This window comes from Haemorhous mexicanus, chromosome 1 (genome assembly GCF_027477595.1).
Source record: "Haemorhous mexicanus isolate bHaeMex1 chromosome 1, bHaeMex1.pri, whole genome shotgun sequence".
Lineage (NCBI taxonomy): Eukaryota > Metazoa > Chordata > Aves > Passeriformes > Fringillidae > Haemorhous > Haemorhous mexicanus.
The window spans coordinates 126165580-126185436 of NC_082341.1; the positions used below are offsets into that span (position 1 = coordinate 126165580).

Below are 19857 nucleotides of genomic sequence, written 5' to 3' on the forward strand. Positions count from 1 at the left end.
CCCTTCCCTAAAGCAAAAATCAAGTCATTAGGTAAATACAGTTAGCCCACCCCAGAATGCAGGAGGGGTGCATTCTATTACTGTTATCCTAATAGCATAAACACAATAAACAGTAATCTACCTGCAACAGATTGCAGGGCAGATGCATTTTATTACTGTTACTTTAAACCAGAAGGATGCTTGCTAATCTCAAAGAACAAAATATCCTTTCCTATGCAGGTTTATTCCCTCTGAGATACTAGGTCTTCTAAAGCAAATATTCATCTATGGAATGGGAAGGTCAGCACGAAGTGGTGGAAAGGTTTTGTGAAAAAAATGAAATTTATGCAGTGCTCTCAAGCAGGAAGTATATCAGCTACAGAGAATGGCCTTATGACTGAACTTCTGAAGTGAAGGTTTTGCCAAGACAGAAGCAGTTTCTCCAGTCAGATAGACCTACCCTAGCCAGTTTCAAAATACCTTGCTTGACTACAGCTGTGCTTGGAGAAGTTTGAATTAACTTGTGGCAAAATCTGAGCTTTAACTACCTGTTATCATGCCTTCTACTAGAATTACCATGATTATGATCCTGCTGGTGTTATCATCTCTGGTCTGCCACGCACACCGGAACTGGCAGGCAGTAAACTTCTACCTGCCTTAAACCTCCTCAGACAGAAACTTGAAGGACGCCACATTACAGAAACAAAGGTGGTCCCACATGTTGGCTCCCAGTCTGGGTGGGCTTGATAGGACTGCACATCCCTGGCCATATGCCACTCCTTAGGTAAAGTCACCACTGAGCTTCATAGAACTGTGAATGAACATCTAGAAGCACTTGAGTTCACTGTCTTCATAGGAACTTCTCTGCCAAGGTAAACTGGAGACAGAGCTTTTTCACCTTCTGATGAACTAGTAGATAATTCTCATATTTAAAAATAGAATGAGTGTTTATGGAGCTAGTCATGAAATCTTTAGTGAAAACCTCCTAAATGAGTATTTCTAAACCATTATTTCTTAAGTCAGAGTCATCCCAATGCAAAGAGACCAAAAGAAAAGACTGTGCATCACTTAGACACTAGATAAATACAACACTGAGAGCTTAACCTTCATATATGTAGGTAATTGTGAGGCTTAATGAATAATCCTGAAAGAGCAATGAAGAACAGTCAAAGCAAGTCCTTAAAAACTTTAATAATAATGCTAATCTAGGAAAAAGGGGGAAATGAAAAGTCAGAATTCTAAATAATGTCATCAAGGAAGGAGATTGAGAGCAGCAGAGAGAAGCTGTTGAGTGATCACACAAGCTGTCAGAGTTATAATCAGATGTGTTCCTGAAAGGGCAACAGTGATAGAGCTGTAAGCTGCACTAAATTTATGCTGTTCTGTTAAATTATTCCCCTCTCTTATGCTCCAAAAATTAAACTTTTAGTAACTGGAAATTAATTTTTCCATCACTTCAAAACAGGAGCATTTGCAAACAAATACTTCTATTCTTAGATAATTCTCAGTGTTGCAGGGCTATTGAGATTGCTTAGATTTGGCATGCTTAAGGTTTGCCATAGCTCCATTGTGTTCTAGTTTGAAGTAAATCCAAGTAGGATTCATTTTTATTTGTCTCCTTTTTTTTATGTCCCATGGCCAAGGACATATGTTAAAAAAGAGCATTAGCCAATAAAGGACGGTAGCAAAATGCCTTGCCTTTTGTTGAACTTTTCCAGTGTGATCTGTTGAAACCTTAGATCCAAAATAATTTCAAGTCTGTCAGACTGCTCACAATGTGATCTATGGCACAGTGATATGTGGGAATGCAGAATTACAGGTGTGAGCTGAGCACAGTCCCCTCTGCAAAGCAGCATGAGATAGAACTGTGGGTCAGAAGCAAGAGGTGATGCTTGTAACAATGGAGGGAGAAAATGGAGTGAGTAGGCAGCGAGATGTTCTGTCATGACCTTCTTCTTGTCCTTTGCATCACAGAGGAATATTTTAATGGCCCCTTCTCCTAAATGTCTACAGACTGATGTTCTGACTAATCTTAAAATTCCTCATGTGGTAATAGTTATAGTTGCAAGGTGGCTCAATTTGTGGTGTTGACTTTCCTTCTCCAATGTGCCTCTCATTTGGAAAGTCCCAGATGTCAAGAACAGAATGCACACAGATTTAGACAGATGTACAAGACAGCACTCTTACTGAGCAACACTTTTGGTCCATTCAGTTGCAAACTCAATATCACAATCTGAAGATCCTGACAGTAAAGGACGCTTCTGAAGTAAACTAATTTTTATAAACTTCTCATCAAACCTCCCAAAATGTCTTCCACTGTCATGGGCTTACTCCCTCAGAAAAATGAAAACATCCATTATCTAACCTTCTGCTCCTGCCAGTGTGGCTGTGAGTCTGTGGATTGTGGGGCCAGAGCTGGGAGCTCTGTGCTACAAACTAAGCACACTTTTATCGATGCAAGGTGACCCCCAGCTGGGGAATAACGTGCACTGACTCCGTGATTCAGAAGGCTGAACAATTGCTTTATTAAACTATACTATATTAAATTACATACTATACTAATATTATACTCTAACTATGCTATACTACTCAAAAAAACCCCCTAGCCCTTACCAGACAGTCACGACCCAGCTTTGACCTAGTTGGTCAATCAATCCAAACAACCATCACCACTGGCCAATTAACAAATCCCTTTTGGTAAACAATCTCCATAACACATTCCACATGGGCCAAACAACAGGCGCAGCAAGTAGAGATAAAAATTGTTTTCTCTTCTCTCTGAGCTTTCTCACTGTCTTCCCCACAAAAAATCCTGGGAGAGAGAATTATGTCTCTCTCTGTTCAAAGAGTATGTGAATACCACACACTTCCATGCAGGATCCAGCATGACCTGCAGGCTACTTTACTTGGTAGCTCTCAGGTTGATCTGAAGAATCGAGATCAACTCCAGATATCTATCTGCTCAAATTTAGACACTTCTTTCCCAAGAGCAGATGCTTCTGAGAACACATAATTAAGTACCCAATAAAGTTGATACAGTTCTCCAGAAGCCTTTCAAAAGCTGAACATCCACTTGTTTCTGAGATTTTCTAAAGGCAGAGTTAAACATACTGCTAGGGTATGTCTTATGTGAAGAAAATATCATACATTTCAATGCAGAAAGGGAAGAACATGTGACAGCGTGGTAATTTTCATTGTCTGTGGAGGTTAGAAATCTCAAAAGTATGAGATAATACTGCTGTCTATTATTTAAATGGTCTAGATCCTACCCTAGATCCCACCCTGGGAAAAAAAAGACTGAGGAAACACTATTGCTAATACAGTCTTAGTCGATTGCAGACTGAAACCTATATTAATCAAACATACTGTACTGGCTGATCTGTGGGGCTCAACTGAAATTCCCCTCAGCAGCTCTGTTTTAATGTGCACCTGATGCATACTTTTTCTTTGCTGCACATAAAAATGACACTGGCTTGTCAGTTATAGCAGAAGCCTTTTCACATATCATACCATTTCACATATTGTATGAGTTGTTGCAGAATAGCAAGGAACAATTTGAAGGCTGTTCCATTGCACCTCTATTTTCTGCCTCAGTTGTATGCTCATTTTATGCAGAATTCCTCACACTGCTGGCAGTAATAAGCAATGAGGAGGTGCACAGGGAAAAAAAGCCATTTTTTAGTGGCAATTTAATACTGGGAAACAACTAAATTTTCAGGAGATTGCTACCAGTCCTTGCACCCAAAAAGTAAGATAACAGCATCTGGCAGAGGCTGTTAAGACTGCACCATTAACTCAAGGAATGTTTTACTGTTCATTGCATCAACAGATTCAAATGCCTCATATCCAGCCCATAGGAAAAAAATAAATCTAAATCTGTCCATTCTTTTAGAAAAAATTGTCATTGAAAATGAAATATTTTTAAAGATTAGGAGGATCTGTATTTTTATGTGCTTTTGTAGTACCATAGCTGAATGACATAACCTGCCAGAATCTGTCATTTAACAGAGTATATTCTGAAATTCAGGTTAAAAATATTATGTCAAGAACTGTGGTCATATTATGTAATAAACAGGAAGTTCTGCTGGGAAAGATTCAGTCAGTGGTGGCTTCTTTACTTTTCTGTATCAGCATAAGCAGCCTAGCAGTTTGCTACAGTTCTTTCTTATAAATTCTGTGTTTCTCTTAATACAATCTGCATCTTTTCTATGAGAATTTACCAGCATAGTAATATCTGCAAAGTATTCTTTATGTAGACTCAGAATAGGGAGTTCTTTTTTTCTTCTTCTTTTTCTCATAGCTGCACTTGTTCTTCCAAGTTTTCCCCTGGCATTTTTTGCCTAATTAGTTGTGAAATCTAATCAATTGCAATAATTAAAACATACTGTGTGTGGAATGATGCACTGCTTTAATTACACAGCAAAGTCCCAAACAAATAAAAGCTTGAGATTCTTACATTAGAAGAAACTAAACTACTTTACTTTCCTGTAAATTTTTTCACTAAGAACAGACTCATGCTTATAGATTATATGTATAGATCACTTAAGGTTCCAGGCTTGCTGTACTACATATTTTATTAAAAGAGCTGGGGGAGTTCAGGCTTGTGTTAGCAGCACATGAGGGAATGGCTGGAACAAACAGATGGATGCTTGTTCTCAATAAAACACTCAAAATGCATGGAGTTTTAGCAATGCCACAGAGTGCAAGAGGGGGTGCTATTCACTAACTCACCTCTTTTCTAGGATCTTTTGTATGCTGGTAGACATTTTGGCATAAAATAAATCCCTTATGACAGACTGAAATGCCAGTGGTTCCTAATTAAAATCAGTTTGATGACAGTTGGGCAGATACATTCTTGCAATTTTTTTTTTTTAACAATGCATGTCAAGTAATTTGGTCCTGGTATTATACAGCTTTTTCCAATCCTGTTATTTGCATTCTGATTCTGGCCCAAATGAGGCTCCATCAGCTTGACAGAAAGTGCAAGCTCAACTTTTCAGACCTGTGCCTTGTTCATTTGTTCTGTAAATTCAGAAAGTATAATTATGTTATTGAGTGTTTTAGAGAAGTCAAGCCTGCATTAGCTGTTTCACAGTCATTTAGGTGAAGTGGATAACCCAGTACACCTTATTTAGGTTTCCAACTTTAATACAGAAATCTGATGCAGGCAACTTCCACAGTTTGAAAAGTAGTTATTGCTCTCCCAAAGTGTTGCCTTTAGTCTGCCTCAGCCCTGGCTACAAATTTCATTAATCAGCCCTGCCTACATATTCACTGTTATTGCCCTCATTCTTTACTAAGATTGGCTTCTTTGCTGATATTGATAACAGAAGGTTTAAAGGAATGTATAGCCCTCTTAATAGGATAGATTAACCTAAGGATGTTTTCTGAATTGGCTGTACAAAGGATGAAGACAGATGGTCCATAACTCATTTGGCAGAAGAAATGAATGAATCTTATTTCTCCAATAAAGATAGTTAAGAAAAAAAAAAAAAAAAAAGAAGCAGTGCTGGTAGAGAAAAACTCAAATAAATATGTTTGAATACTTTAGAATATGAAATGTGATACCTGTATACCTGTTCATCTGTTAGTGAGCTGAATATCCACTTGGTAACCCATAGATGAAACAAGTTTATTGCTGTTTTTCTCAAAGCTACAGTGAGGTGGCCTTTCTATCTCTGGAGCCTGTGCCTCTGACACACCACTCTGACCAGTCTCTCTGCATACACTCTTCACACTTGCATTCTTCTTAGCTTCATTTCACTCTTCTTGGGTGTTCCAGCAATTTTGTCAGACCTAATGCATCCTTGGAACATCACCAAATGGATTTAACAGTTCCATTTCTGAGAAATGAAAGTTAATGATTTTTTGAATGAGCTTAAACTGATCTTTAAAACAGAAAACTATTTATTTTAGTATTTCTAATAAAAACCTGGATTTAATTGGGAATTCCAACCAAAATAATATCTCTTTTCCAAGTGTTATAATAATTTTTATATCGTTTTAACACTTTGCTCACTGTCTTAAAGTTGCTCATATTCCTTAGAGTGTTAATAAATAAACTTTCTGGTAAAACCATAATGCTTGCTGATATTAATTTTTTTTCTCATAGTATTGGTTCTGTAAAAGACAATGACCAGCTATTCCAGGCAAAGTGGAAGGCTGTGAGGTACAGAGATGCCTGAACCTTATCAAAATGTCTTTTTTCCATCACAGGGCAATTTATACAGAACCAGGCCTGCAGAAGACAGGTGGGGAGAAAAGTATTGTAGCAGGACTGATGGAGAGGGCTTTAAACTGGCTTTGGAGGGGGAAGAGAATAGGACCAGGCTGACTAGAGATGAGCCTGGGGGGAGCATGCTGGTGCTGGGGCTGAAATGAGCAGCCCACCTGAAGTGCATGTACATGGCTGAACACAGTCTGGGTAGCAAACAGGAGGAACTGGGAGCCATCGTGCAGCAGGAGAGCTCTGACGTAGCTGGCACCAGGGAAACATGGTGGGAACACTCTCGTGAGTGGAGAGTGGCAATGGATGGTTATAAACCCTTCAGAAGGAGCAGATGAGAAAGGAGAGGTGTGGAGGGGGGTCTGTACATTAGGGAGTGTTTCACCGTTGTAGAGCTCAAGAACAGACAATTGGAGGTTGGCCAACGTGACTCACATCTACAAGGAGGGTCAGAAGAACGGTCCAGGAAATACAGGTCTCTCAGCTGGCATCAATGCTGGGGAAGGTTATGGGACAGATTATCTTAAGTGCAATCACCCACCACGAACAGGACAACCAGAGGATCAGGCTCGGCCACAATGGGTTTAAGAAAGGCAGGTCCTGTCTGACCAACCTGATCTTTTCTTAATGACCAGGAGACCTGCCTAGTGGATGAGGGAAAGGCTGTGGATGCTGTCCACCTTCAGTAAAGATTTTAATTCTGTCTCCCATAGTATTGTCCAAAACTGGCAGCCCACAGCTTGGACAGGTGCACTCATCACTGGACTCAGGACTGGCTGGATGCTGGTTCCAGGGAGAGGTGGTGAAAGGTGCTGCATCCAGCTGGCATCTGGTTTCTAGTGGGGCTTCCCAAGGCTCAGTATTGAGGCCAGTCCTGTTTAATATTTTTGTCCATTATCTGGATGAGGGGACTGAGTGCAGCCTCAGTAAGTTTGCAGACAGCACAATGTTAAGCAGGAGTGTTGATCTGCTGGAGGGCAGGAAGGCTCTGCAAAGGGATGTGAAAAACTGAATCAATGGGCAAAGACCAGCTGTATGAAGTTCAACAAGATTAAGTTGTAGGTCCTGCACTTTGGTCACAACAACCCCATGTGGTGCTACAGACAGGGAAAGAGTGCTACAGGGAAAGAGTGGCTGGAAAGTTGTCCAGTGGAAAAATACCTGGGAGTGTGACTCAGAGCAGGCTGAACATGAGCCATCAGTGTACCCTGGCCAAGACCACCAACAGCATCCTGGCTTGTATCAGGAATAGTGTGGCCAGCAGGACCAGGGCAGCCACCATCCCCATCTACCTGGCACTTGTGAGGCTGCACCTTAAGTCCTGTGTTCAGTTCTGGGTCACTCACTGCAAGAAAGACTTTGAGGAGCTGGAGCACGTCCAGAGAAGGGCAACAAAGCTGGTGGAGGGTCTGGAGCACAGAGCAGCTTGCAAGTGTTATGATGAGCAGCTGAGGGAGCTGGAGTTGTTTAGCCTGGAAAAAAGGAGGCTCAGGAGAGACTTTATCACTCTCTAAAACTGCCTGAAAGGAGGCTGTAGCCATGTGGAGGAAAGCCTGTTCTCCCAGGCAGCCAGTGCCAGGATGAAAGGGTATGGCCTCAAGCTGTGCCAGGGGAGGTTCAGGTTGAACATCAGGAAGAATTTCTTCACTCAAAGGCTTATCAAGCATTTCAATGGCTGCCTAAGGAGTCAGCAGGTCTTCAAGCATTCAAGAAAGTGGTGTGGCACTTAGTGTTATGGTTTAGTTGGCACGGTGGTGCTCAGTCAAACACTGGACTTGAGGGTCCTGGAGATCTCTTTCAACACTAATGTTTCTATGATTCTGTCATTCTAAGATTCTGTGAAAGTGAGTGACAAAATGTATTATAAAACCTATCTCCTTAGACAGAAAGCAAAACTATTTTTTGGAAGCCTTTGTCTACGTACACATTTTAATAATTATGAGAAACTCAGTTCACCTTCATACTACTTACTTTTTAAAATTTTGCTGTCAACCTAATTCAGAACCAATACCTTCAATTCTTGTAGCATTTGAAATTTTTCCAGACATGAAAATTCAGCAGGACTAGTCTCCTGAATAGTGCTTCCTATTTATTCTTAATTTTTTCTTCTTGACTTTTCAGCTCGTAAATGTATGCCTGTCTAGGGAAGTGTGCACTATGTAGTACTGAATTACCATCTTACACATGGTATTCCTCAATCAATTCTCCACACTATGTAAAGTTTTACATAATTACAATTAATGCAGAAAATTAAAAATGTTCTGCATATTAGCAGGAACGATACATCCTTCACTTGGTGACTTGCACCAATGAACACCACCTCCTATTGTAATTTAAAAATGGTAAGACCAGTCATGGTCTGCTTTCTGAAATGAATTGGCTTACTGCAGGCAGTAATGCAATCAGGTTTTGACCATGTCTAAGATGAGTCTAATGTTTTCTCTGTGCAAAATTCAAAACAATAAAACAAAATAATGAATACAGCAGCAAAAACAGCTTCCACGATTCTGTGTTTATTTGACACACGTGCATTTGAAAGGATTTAATCAAACCCTGACAAGCACACTTGTATCAGTCTAACCAAAATGTTTTTATTTTGTTTTACAGATTTTGGCCATTGTGTCCATTCTGTTCATCGTCCTGTCCACTATTGCTCTGTCTCTTAACACACTGCCAGAACTTCAAGAAATAGATGAATTTGGGCAGCCAAATGACAACCCTCAGCTAGCACACGTTGAAGCTGTGTGTATTGCTTGGTTTACCATGGAGTATCTTTTGCGTTTTCTGTCCTCACCAAATAAGTGGAAGTTCTTCAAAGGCCCATTAAATGTCATTGACTTACTGGCTATCTTGCCATACTATGTCACCATTTTCCTCACAGAGTCCAATAAAAGTGTCCTGCAGTTCCAAAACGTCAGACGTGTAGTTCAGATATTTCGAATTATGAGGATCCTAAGGATTCTTAAGCTTGCCAGACATTCAACGGGCCTCCAGTCTTTAGGCTTTACACTCAGGCGGAGTTACAATGAACTGGGCTTGTTGATATTATTTTTAGCCATGGGAATAATGATATTTTCAAGTCTTGTATTCTTTGCTGAAAAGGATGAGGATGCTACAAAATTTACAAGTATTCCTGCGTCATTCTGGTGGGCAACAATCACTATGACTACGGTAGGATATGGTGACATTTATCCCAAGACCTTATTAGGTAAAATAGTTGGAGGACTTTGCTGTATTGCTGGAGTGCTGGTCATAGCCCTGCCCATACCAATTATTGTGAACAATTTCTCAGAGTTTTATAAGGAGCAGAAAAGACAGGAGAAGGCAATTAAGAGGAGAGAAGCACTTGAGCGGGCTAAAAGAAATGGCAGTATTGTCTCCATGAATCTGAAAGATGCCTTTGCTCGCAGTATGGAAATGATAGATGTAGCAGTAGATTCGGGAAAGCTTGGAGAACCCCTCAGTCCAAAGGAGACACCTGATAACAGCCACCTGTCCCCAAGCCGGTGGAAATGGGCCAGAAGGACAATGTCTGAAACAAGCTCAAACAAATCTTATGAGAACAAGTACCAAGAAGTTAGTCAACAAGACTCCCATGAGCAATTAAACAATGCTGCAGCATCCTCCAGCCCACAGCACCTCAGTGCCCAAAAACTGGAGATGCTGTATAATGAAATTACCAAAACCCAGTCTCAGCCTAATCTTAATGCTGCTTATCAAGACCAGTCAGCAAAGCCACCCAGTTATGAAGAAGAAATAGAAATGGAGGAAGTTATAGGTCAGAGAGATCCGTTGCCAACGGGGCCTGCGGACATCGTAATGGACATGAGAAGCACATCCAGTATCGACAGTTTTGCCAGTTGTGCAACTGACTTCACGGAAACAGAGAGGTCTCCGCTCTCTCTGTTTCCTGGCTCTCACTTGCAAATGAGATTTCCAACTGATGCTGTTAACCTGGAAGAAAACCAAAGAGCAAGAAGTTCTCAGTTTATACCATTTGCAAAAGACAGAGGATTTTCTCCAACTGATGTCACCTTTGACTATAATCCAATCAACAGAGCTGGTATCAGTGATGGCAGTGGGTCCCAAACTGTTTCACATGGTCATTTTCATTTTGACACTGCCATGGAAAGCCCCAAAAGCTCCCTGAAAGGTAGCAACCCATTAAAATCTAGATCCCTTAAAGTTAATTTTAAAGACAGCAGAGGTGGCGCTCCACAAACTCCACCGAGCACTGCAAGGCCACTGCCAGTGACAGCAGGAGCAGACTTCACACAGGCCACCCCTCAGCACATCAGCACCATTCTCCTAGAAGAAAATTCCCCACAAGGTGAACGGCCTGTACTCGGTGCTGACGCACCTGCACTTTGTCAGGGACCTGCTAAAAAATCATCCCCTCTCTTTCCCAAACAAAAGATTTTCACTTTCCCTTCAAAAGAGAGGAGGAGCTTCACTGAAATAGACACTGGAGAAGAAGAAGAGTTTATGGAGTTACACGGTATGAAACATGAGAAAAAACAGGATATCAAGACAAATTGCTGTGGGGATAAACACAGTGATGGCAACAATTTACCAGGGGAGCCACAGGTCAGCTCTTCACCCAAAAGCATGAGCCACAACTGTACTCAAGACATTTACCATGCTGTGGGTGAGGTAAAGCCAGACACTAACCAAGAAGGTCACAAAATGGAAAACCATTTATTTGCTCCAGAAATTCATTCAAGTCCAGGAGAAACTGGTTATTGTCCTACACGCGAAACTAGCATGTGACTAGTTACAGAAGCAATAAAAATATCTTTTCTTAAAACACAGTTAGTAATGCCTATGAACTAAAACATGGAAAGCCTCAACAAAAGTGCATAAAATGTTATTTTTGCATGGCATGAAGAGTTGTTTAGTTTAAATACTGTTTAATTTAAAAAAAAAGACTGCTTTTGTAACAAACTGAAAAAAACAGGGAAAAAATTACTCAAGAGTGGTGAATACAATAAAGAGAGCTTTATTAGGAGCCACTGGTCTGCAACATCTGACATTTTTGATCCTTTCACTTATGATTGTAGACAGGTTTTGAACTCTTTAAACTTTCTTTTTTCCCTCAGTTGCAATGAATTTTAGAATTTGCACATGAAAGGATGAAATGTCAATGCATGCATTCATAAGGATGTGAAACAAGGTGCTTTGAGCTTGCAAAATGCATATACTTGTAAATAGTTTGGGGTTGGGGGGAAAGCTACTGTTAACAAGGATTTATGGAAAAAGCATTTCCTGGGACACAGGTACTTCCTTCACAGCGTGCTGCCTGGAGGTTTTGTACAGACTTATGTTGCAAAATTGCAACTTCTACTTAAAGCATCTCACGTATCTTGCTTTCTGTTAAAAAGCTCATGAGTATATCTGTTAATTAAGGACTACAGTATTTTAGTTTATCTGTGCTATAAATCATGATGGGTTTTTTTTACTTGCAGAACTTCAGTTATTGCATTTGTCAGTTTAATTAATGATCCTGTGAGGGAAAGCAAAGATTTAATGACCAGAACTTGAAGCATTTGATATTTTTGTAGAAAATTGCCAACATTTCATAACTGAGAAAAAAGCACTCCATTTTAAAATTTAAAAAACATGGTTATTTCTGTGGCAATAAACAGTGCCAAATGGCTATTCAGATATATCCAAAAGCTTTCGACCTCATAGAATATAACTTGGTATTTAAAAAAATATTTCCCACAGTCTTGTTTTTCCTTGATTTAATACTATTTGCTTCTACATGATCTTCAATCTTTTACCTTTTGTTCTCCATGCAGTGCACATACTTCAGTAACAGCAATGTTGTTGAAGCTGTTAAGGTGTAAGGACGTAAGAGACAAAGTTTGTAGGGGAAAGTGATACCTTTTGTTATCATAAATCATATAGCTGGAGAAGAAAAGGCTTCACTACATGTGATTTGCCTCAGGTCTTCCATACCCCAAAGCTTGTTTGTGTTTTTCAGTTCAATCATTTGGACTGACAGAAGATATCATTTCACTCACCAACTTTGCCTCAACCCATCCTTCCAGAGCTGTTCTGAAATGAGTACAGGATTTCCACTATACTTAAATTAAAGAAAATGACATTCCACTGACAACTGCCAAAGCATCTTTCATTTCTCTGATTTCTCCAGCTTTGTAAAAGAAAGATGCTGAACCAAAGCCTTCATTACAAAGTACCCATCTAACCACTGTCTCAAAAAAGCTATTTTTATTTTATCCAGAATCAAAAGCTCCTAGAGTGCTTTAATTCCCTAAATCATAAAAAAGTTTATTCAGTTAATGAATTCTAATCATAAGCAAATGTATGCAGTTACACAGACGTGCCCTAGAAAATGTTCCCTTTTGTTTTGTCTGGGAATTTTTTGTTTGGTTTTTTTTTTTTGTAAGGAGGACTTAAAAGTACTTCCGACCAACCAATGCATGGTTTGAACAGCAGGCTTCTACTTACCATAGATTAGTAGGTTAATTTTTACTTGAGTCTTTTTCTGTCACTTGAATATGTAACAATCAGGCACCTAATGCATTTAGTGTAAAGGAACAACCATTTTTGTTACAACATGGCCCTTTGCTTAAATGGCCAATGCCACAGACCTCACTCAAGCCTGGCACATAGAAAAGAGGCAAGTCTGAAGAGCCCCAAAATATTGATCCTTGTGACTGGGCTGAACAATGAGCACAGCACAATCATTTAGGTGGGTTTTTAAAAAAAAAAGTTTTCTATATTTCCATCAGTTTTCTTATTTCTGTAATGAGATAATATTGAGGTGTCTCTTCAGTCATTTGAATACCTGAGAATACAATGTCTTTTTTTTTTCAAGCAATGTCTGGTCATTAATTCTCAAAATAAAAATGATTTTTTTTTTGTCTTTAATTGCAGTTCATTTCAACTTGTTGCTGCATTCAGTTTTATGTATTTATACTGTATTCTGTGTAACACTTTTCAATCATGTTGTGTCTCACTGTCCCAAAGCTTAGCTCTTTAATATTTTATAGTCATTACTCTTCTACATTTCTTTTTTAGTTTCTAGATATTTTCAGTGACTAAAACTAAATGCCAGTCAATTTTTATATGCCTGAAGTGTTGGTTTGTATTTTCTATGTGCAGTTTTGTGAAATCACATGGGCCTGTTTGATCTGCCTTTTCATCCTAGTGAACTATTGAAGTCCAGATTAAGACCAAATGGGACCTGTTCCCATGCTCTGGATCCACAGAAAATTCCCATTCAAGACAATGATGTTGTACTGGAAAGACTGAGGTCTGTCATGTTCCTTCTGTGTGCTTTTTCTCCCAGGTGACCCTTAGGCTTTGGAAAAGCCCCTTAGACCTATGACACTTGATGGAAAGGGAGGAGTCGAGCCATAGGGAACCTACTTCAGGAACAGAAATTTCATTCCTAAAGCTCTCCTGAGCTGAAGGTCATGCAAACCTGATTATGGCCCATTAAAATCACTACAAATTTAAAAGGAGTAAAGTCAAGGCCTCAGTTCTTGTGCAAATGAATTTCCCCTGAAACCAAAGGGAGTCTGGTGGAAAAAGGGACTGACTGAAATCGAAATGAGAAGAACAATAGTCTCTCCCTCTTGATGAAAATCAACAGGAGCTTTAACTATTTAAATCAGATTAAAGAACAGGCCCTTATTTGCTGCTGTATTTTAAATGTTTTCGGAGAAGCACATTTATTTTGAAAGAAATGCAATTTACTTTATTAACAGATGCTTTATTTTTTTTAAATACTGGAAGCAAAATGATTAAGCTTTAGAAGTGCTTTTGGTAGAATTTTGTTATCTACTTTTGTCTATGCTGAAAACTATTTCCAGAAGCACAGGTTTAAGAAATGTGGTTTTTCCAGTCTTGACTGCATATACAGGATCCACCTCTGAATACCAAGCTTGTATAATTCCTGATTAAAACATCTTTTTGAGCAGTTGCAGGACTGAACCTAGCTTTCTATCCAGTACAGCAGGTGTAAGAAGTGCAGGCCGGGATCATTTCATTCATCATGGGTTGATATGCAGCAAATCATGCAAAATTACACAAGTATGTTTTTCTGGTTTTCTAAAACTTTGAAGCCATTTTGGACTTATTACCCATTCACCACACTAAGAGGAGAATGTGTCTGAGTTCTGGGGTCAGTCTCTAACGCCAGCTGTGCAATTTCAAAACAACTTAAGGAGTCTTAGGAAGAAGTGACTCCTTTGTGCACCTGAAAGGGGTCTGACTCCTCACATCACTGGAAAATGAAGAATGTTCAGGGAGATAGCTTTGCAATTGATCTATTTTTTTATATTTTTTACTAATTACAGAATCCGGAATCAAAGTTTTAATTCCTTTTCAATGATGGAACCAAATGCACATATTTAAAAAATGTTCACAGAGTAATTAGAAGAGTTTTTGAGTGATAATCACATTAATCCAAGTCTGGGTGGGGGGTAGAGGGTAGGGGGGAATAATATATCGCACAAACTGCAAAGGAAGTTCCTACAGGAAAGCTGTTTACAGGGGAAGCATGTCATGTAAAGAATGTAACAAGGTGTAGGAAGTTTTTGCACTACCGAATTTATATAAAATACACTTTTTTAAATGAAAACACAAAAGGCCTTTTAATGCTACATTGTATAGACTATAGAAGCCTCTGTGAAAATGCAGCAATCTAATGCACTGTGTCCTCACTTCACATTTGGTCTCAAAATTCAAACATTAGTGATGTTAGAGAGGTGATATCTGATCTAACACTAGAGCAATGGACATGAAGAGCCTTTTAGCACACTATTATGTAACCCAAAATGTGTACAGACTGTTGTATTTTTGCCTATAACATTCATAAATCTAAATGACAATTGGCTTCCATGAGTCATTTCCTAACAGGTAAACTGGGCAATGTATTTGTATTCCTAGAAAAACAATGAGTTCTTTTAAAAGTAGACCTCTTCCCCTACATGTTGACTGAGCTTCTGTTTTCTTCAAGGTTTACCTTCAATTTATTTATTAACTGCTTCAACCTCATCTCTAAACCACAGTCCAGTAAAAAAGACAATTGTCTTCTTGACTCTCTATTGCAGATAGTCAGACTGGCAAAAATGTCCAGGGTTTAACTGATTGGCTTTTTGATTCAAATAATTTTTAATAACTTGGATAGAAAATATATATTTTGATCATAAAAACATATATTAGAAGCAAAATAATGCAAAAAATATGCCTTTTTTTTTTCCTAAGTAGCCAGCACAGATCAAGCAAGAAATGCAAACACAACAAAGGGGGAAAGAAGGGCAGAAAACTGTAAGTAAACAAGGCATGTTTTAGTGTACTATATAAAAAGAGATGTAATAAAACACATGTAAAAGAATCCTTGTTCACACTCAATGAGGTAAAAATGCCAGTAGCAAAAGATTTGATTCCACTCCTCCATCATAATTTTAACCTAGCACCAACAGGTTCAGTGATGCCATTACCCACTCACCTGCCACATGAATATCTGATCTGTAATCATTTTTCAAAAGACTTTCCTGAAAAATAAGATATCATGTGTTGGTATGTCTATTGATCTTTGGATCTCTTCCCATTTCCTCCCCAATATCAATCTTTTCTTCTTCTTGGGAGTGGTCAGAAGGCAGCCCACCCAACAAGATGACATGAGTGTCTTGTTTGTCAGGAAAGTGTTTTGGTAGTGTGGTGAAAATGGCCAGATGCTGCATTTGAACCAAGGTACAAGAACTGAGTGTCACTTCTCCCTGTTTTCTAGTTGCAAAGTGCTCTGAATTCTCCAGTGTCCCCACAGTGTACCCATCCTTCACACAAGAGCTTTCAGTGTTCTTGCAAGAACTTTTTTCAAAGCAGTTGATTGGTAAATGCTATTCAGAGAGCCATCAGTCTAGGTGTGAATATTTTTTGTCCAACCTGGTTTTATTAGTGGTGCTCAGCTTTAACTCCAGCTGAAATGCTTTCTAAAACAGATCAGGGGTTCTGGGAGCCAAACCCTTTGCAGGTCCTCTGTCAGTTTCCTTAACAAAGGAAGGTTGGGTAACTGGCAGGCAAAAATGAAAGAAAAAGGGTTTTTTTGCATTGTGTGATGGTTTCTTGTTCAGTGATCATACACCATGAGACACCTGCAGGTGGGGTAATGTACTTGTCTTTGTATTTCTTTTGTTCCAGGTTTAAACAGTATTTTTTTAAAAATGCTGAATTATGATATTTAGGAAGTATTACCCTTTAGTAAAATGGAGATTTCTTCCAAAACAGCAGTGATACTTTCTAATCCTATATTATTATTGATTGATATTTAGTTTTCTTTTATGGCCCCTAACGCAGATCCTGATGAATAACACTGTGGAACAAGGAAGTAGCACACAAATATTACTGCTCTTTTTACTTAAAAGTAACTTAAAACCACGGTATTAGCTAACATTTAATCCAAAAAAGATGATTATCCTAATTATACCTATCAACTAAAAAGAATGGTGACCTGTTGTTACCTTAGACATTGACTGTAGTCCTGTGAATAAATTCATTAGGGTAATTTTTTAACTCAAATAACTATTTAAATACATATTTAGCATCAGCAGGAATAATGTACACTTCTAAATCTGGAAGTCTATGGTTAAGCTCAAACTGGCATCTTGGAGAAAATCAGGGGAGATCTCTTGACAGGGATCTCTTAGCTACCCCGTCTTCTCATGCTTTGGTTCACATAACTGTGCAATCCTGCACCATGGAAATTGGACTACTTTTAGGTGAAGTTGAACCAGAAAACTTCTTCCATGAGGGCACCAGCTATGCTGCAGACAGGATAGAGCATTCAGGCCCTGATACCAGATGAGAGCAAGTCTAAAAATTGTACCCCAATAGTGTAAACTGTCAGCACAAACTGTTGTCCTCAACAAATCTCCTGCTATTGTATGACTTGCTAATGTAGACACAGATCTCTACCATGGCTACTGTCTTCAGCCCATATAACTCTTGGATAAATTACCTATTCAAGTGAATTTTGCCATTTTCATCAGTGGTATTGCATAAAAAAGCAATATGTCGCCAAAGATTAAATTGTTCCCAGTGTGTTCCCCAAGTTAACCCACTTAAAATCATTTAAGCAATAAATTCTTGATAACCTTTGGATAGTTGTGTTTTGTAGTTTGGCCCAAACTCTAAATACTGCATATTTCTACAGTGAATATACTCTAAAGTTGGTGTTACATTTAATGAAGACAGTACAGACAGCACTAGACTTACTCCAAAGCCAGTGGAATGATTAAACTTATTACAAGTAGCTTTATTTCACTTAACCCTTGCTTAACCAGTAACCCTGACTTTATACTGGTATGAATAAAAGCAAATTGCCGTGCATTGATGGAGGATCAGAAGCCCAGCTTGAGTATTTTGTGCCAATTTGCCATTGTCTAGATCTCTTCCTGTTTGGATCACCAGCTGAAATTTATTTAAATTGAGGAACTAGTAGGGTTTTGGTTGTGTGCTTTGTTGCTCTGATGTCTGGGACATACCTTGTACAGTAATGCAAGGAATAAAAAGCCTATTCCTTATCTTACTTCTTTTAACCTTTTCAAGGTGGACGACATAAGTCTTGTAGTGATATTTTTGCTCTAAGTTTTGCGCAGATAGCATCTCTCTGTGAAGATTCAGAGTACAAAACATTTATGCCTGTTCTTGAAGTCCTTAAGCAGAACGCCAGTGGGAATTCTGCCTGTATAAAACTGAAGGATGGAGCAATATATTCTAGTGTTAGGCAAAAGAAACAATTTCTAACACATTGCTAAATACATTTAAAAAGAAATTAAAAAAACTACTGTTGGGGACAATCATGGGTACTTCTGCTAGGATGCAGAGTTCTGGATTTATATATGTCTAAATTATCAGAGTTCTGCAGAGTTTTAGCTGTACAACTCTTTCAAAAATCAAAGGAGCCATGCTGATAAGCTGAAACATGGAGGGATTAGTGTACAAAGACGCTGAGCATTGAATACGTAGCCTATTGCTTTAAGATCACTGTAAATATCAAATTAAATATGTACTAATTCATGTTTATATGTTATTACTGTGTTAGTTTCATAGATACAGTAGCATGACTATTATTAGTTTTATGGAGTTTAATGAACTTTACTTTGTATTCCTCTGTGAATGCTCTGAATGCTGCAAACAAAAAAAGCACAACAGTATTTTTTCAAGTTCTCTTGGGGCAATAGCAGTGTCTTCACTATTGTTCAGTTTTACAGATTTAGCGACATTTCATCATACATTGCTCTATTAATAATGTATCTTTCTTTAAAAGTACTGTCACTAGGAGATAAAAGCATATGTGATGAGTCTTGTCTAAACTCATTCATCTGCCTTTACAAAATGCCCCAAACATTTTGTGGGAGAATATGCTGCTTTTGCTTCATGCATTGTTTGTATTTGGGGGTGGGGCAGGGGAATAATAGGGCATTTTGCAATGGTAATTGCATCAAACATGCTTTTTTTCATTATTATTGTATTTGTTAGAAACATTTTGATTTAGTTTCTCTCTGTAGATAAAACTTTGACAATAGCTTTATTTTTTTCAACTAACCATTTGATTTCATTAGACTAATAACTTCTCACATTTAGTGGTATTCATATCAATGTTTCCATATCAGCTGCATTTTAACTTCATAAAAAAGGAAATGTGATTATTATTTTTGTCATACTAGATTTTGCTGATCAACTAAGTATTTCTGCACCAATCTACATATTAATATGCATGTTGTAGTCTGTACAATTGTTCAACATCAAAATATCTGTTTAATTTATGTCAAATGTCTTTAAAATAAATGCATTGTTCTCCATTTCAGTCTGATAGAATAAGCAGGATAGTAAATAAATGTGTAAATGAATCATCTGTGTCTCATTTCAGTTCTCTTCATGAAACCGCTTTACATTGAACATTGCATATTTACCAAAACAATTATCCATAGTGTCTTTAGGTGTCATTACTTAACAAAATCATACAGGAATCTCTGACAGACAATGTGTACAGAAATAAATCACTTGGCTATGCAAATAAAGTCAGAATCCATGCTTTTTTATAAAAAAAAATGAAATCTAGTGATTCTAAGCCTTTTTCTTCCCTCTCTGTTCAGAATTACTGGTAGTTACTACTCTCATGTCATAGATAAAAAGCCTCAAATGACTTTACAAGGGTGAGTAAACAGTATTGCCTGCAGGATGGAAAGCAGAAGCGTGGAAAGATTTGGCACCCTTTTTTTGGTTAGTCAAACCTAGGTACCTCAGCCTAATATTCAGGCATAGCGAATAAACCAATCTCTTGTCCACCTTAAAACTGTAAGACAAACATTAGATTATAATGGAAATTCTTTTACTCCTTTAAGATGACTCATGAAAATGACAGATTTTTTTTTTTTTTACAGGCAAAGTTTTGCTGCAAATCCACCTATAGTAGAGCAACTCTACCGTTCAGAAAATTAGGAATATAATGCCCCCACCTTCAAATTAGAAAGCTATTTTTAATGTCAACATCTGAACAGCACTATAATGAAGCAAAAATGGAAGTCCAAATCCATCCCTTTGATGAGAGCATAGAGACACTATTTTCACAGCCTCACTGTGCTATACATCTCTTAATACACCATTCACTGTAC

The 19857-nt window shown here is 38.3% G+C and overlaps 1 protein-coding gene across 1 annotated transcript in view; it reads left to right on the forward strand.

Moving 5' to 3' along the window:
* KCNB2 (potassium voltage-gated channel subfamily B member 2) overlaps positions 1-19092 on the forward strand; it is a 189549-nt gene extending 170457 nt beyond the window's left edge. Inside the window, exon 3 of the mRNA XM_059862174.1 lies at positions 8813-19092. Coding sequence (XP_059718157.1) covers positions 8813-10975 — 2163 coding nt within the window. The 3' untranslated portion in view covers positions 10976-19092. The remainder of the gene's footprint in view (positions 1-8812) is intronic.
* Positions 19093-19857: the final 765 nt, after the last annotated feature.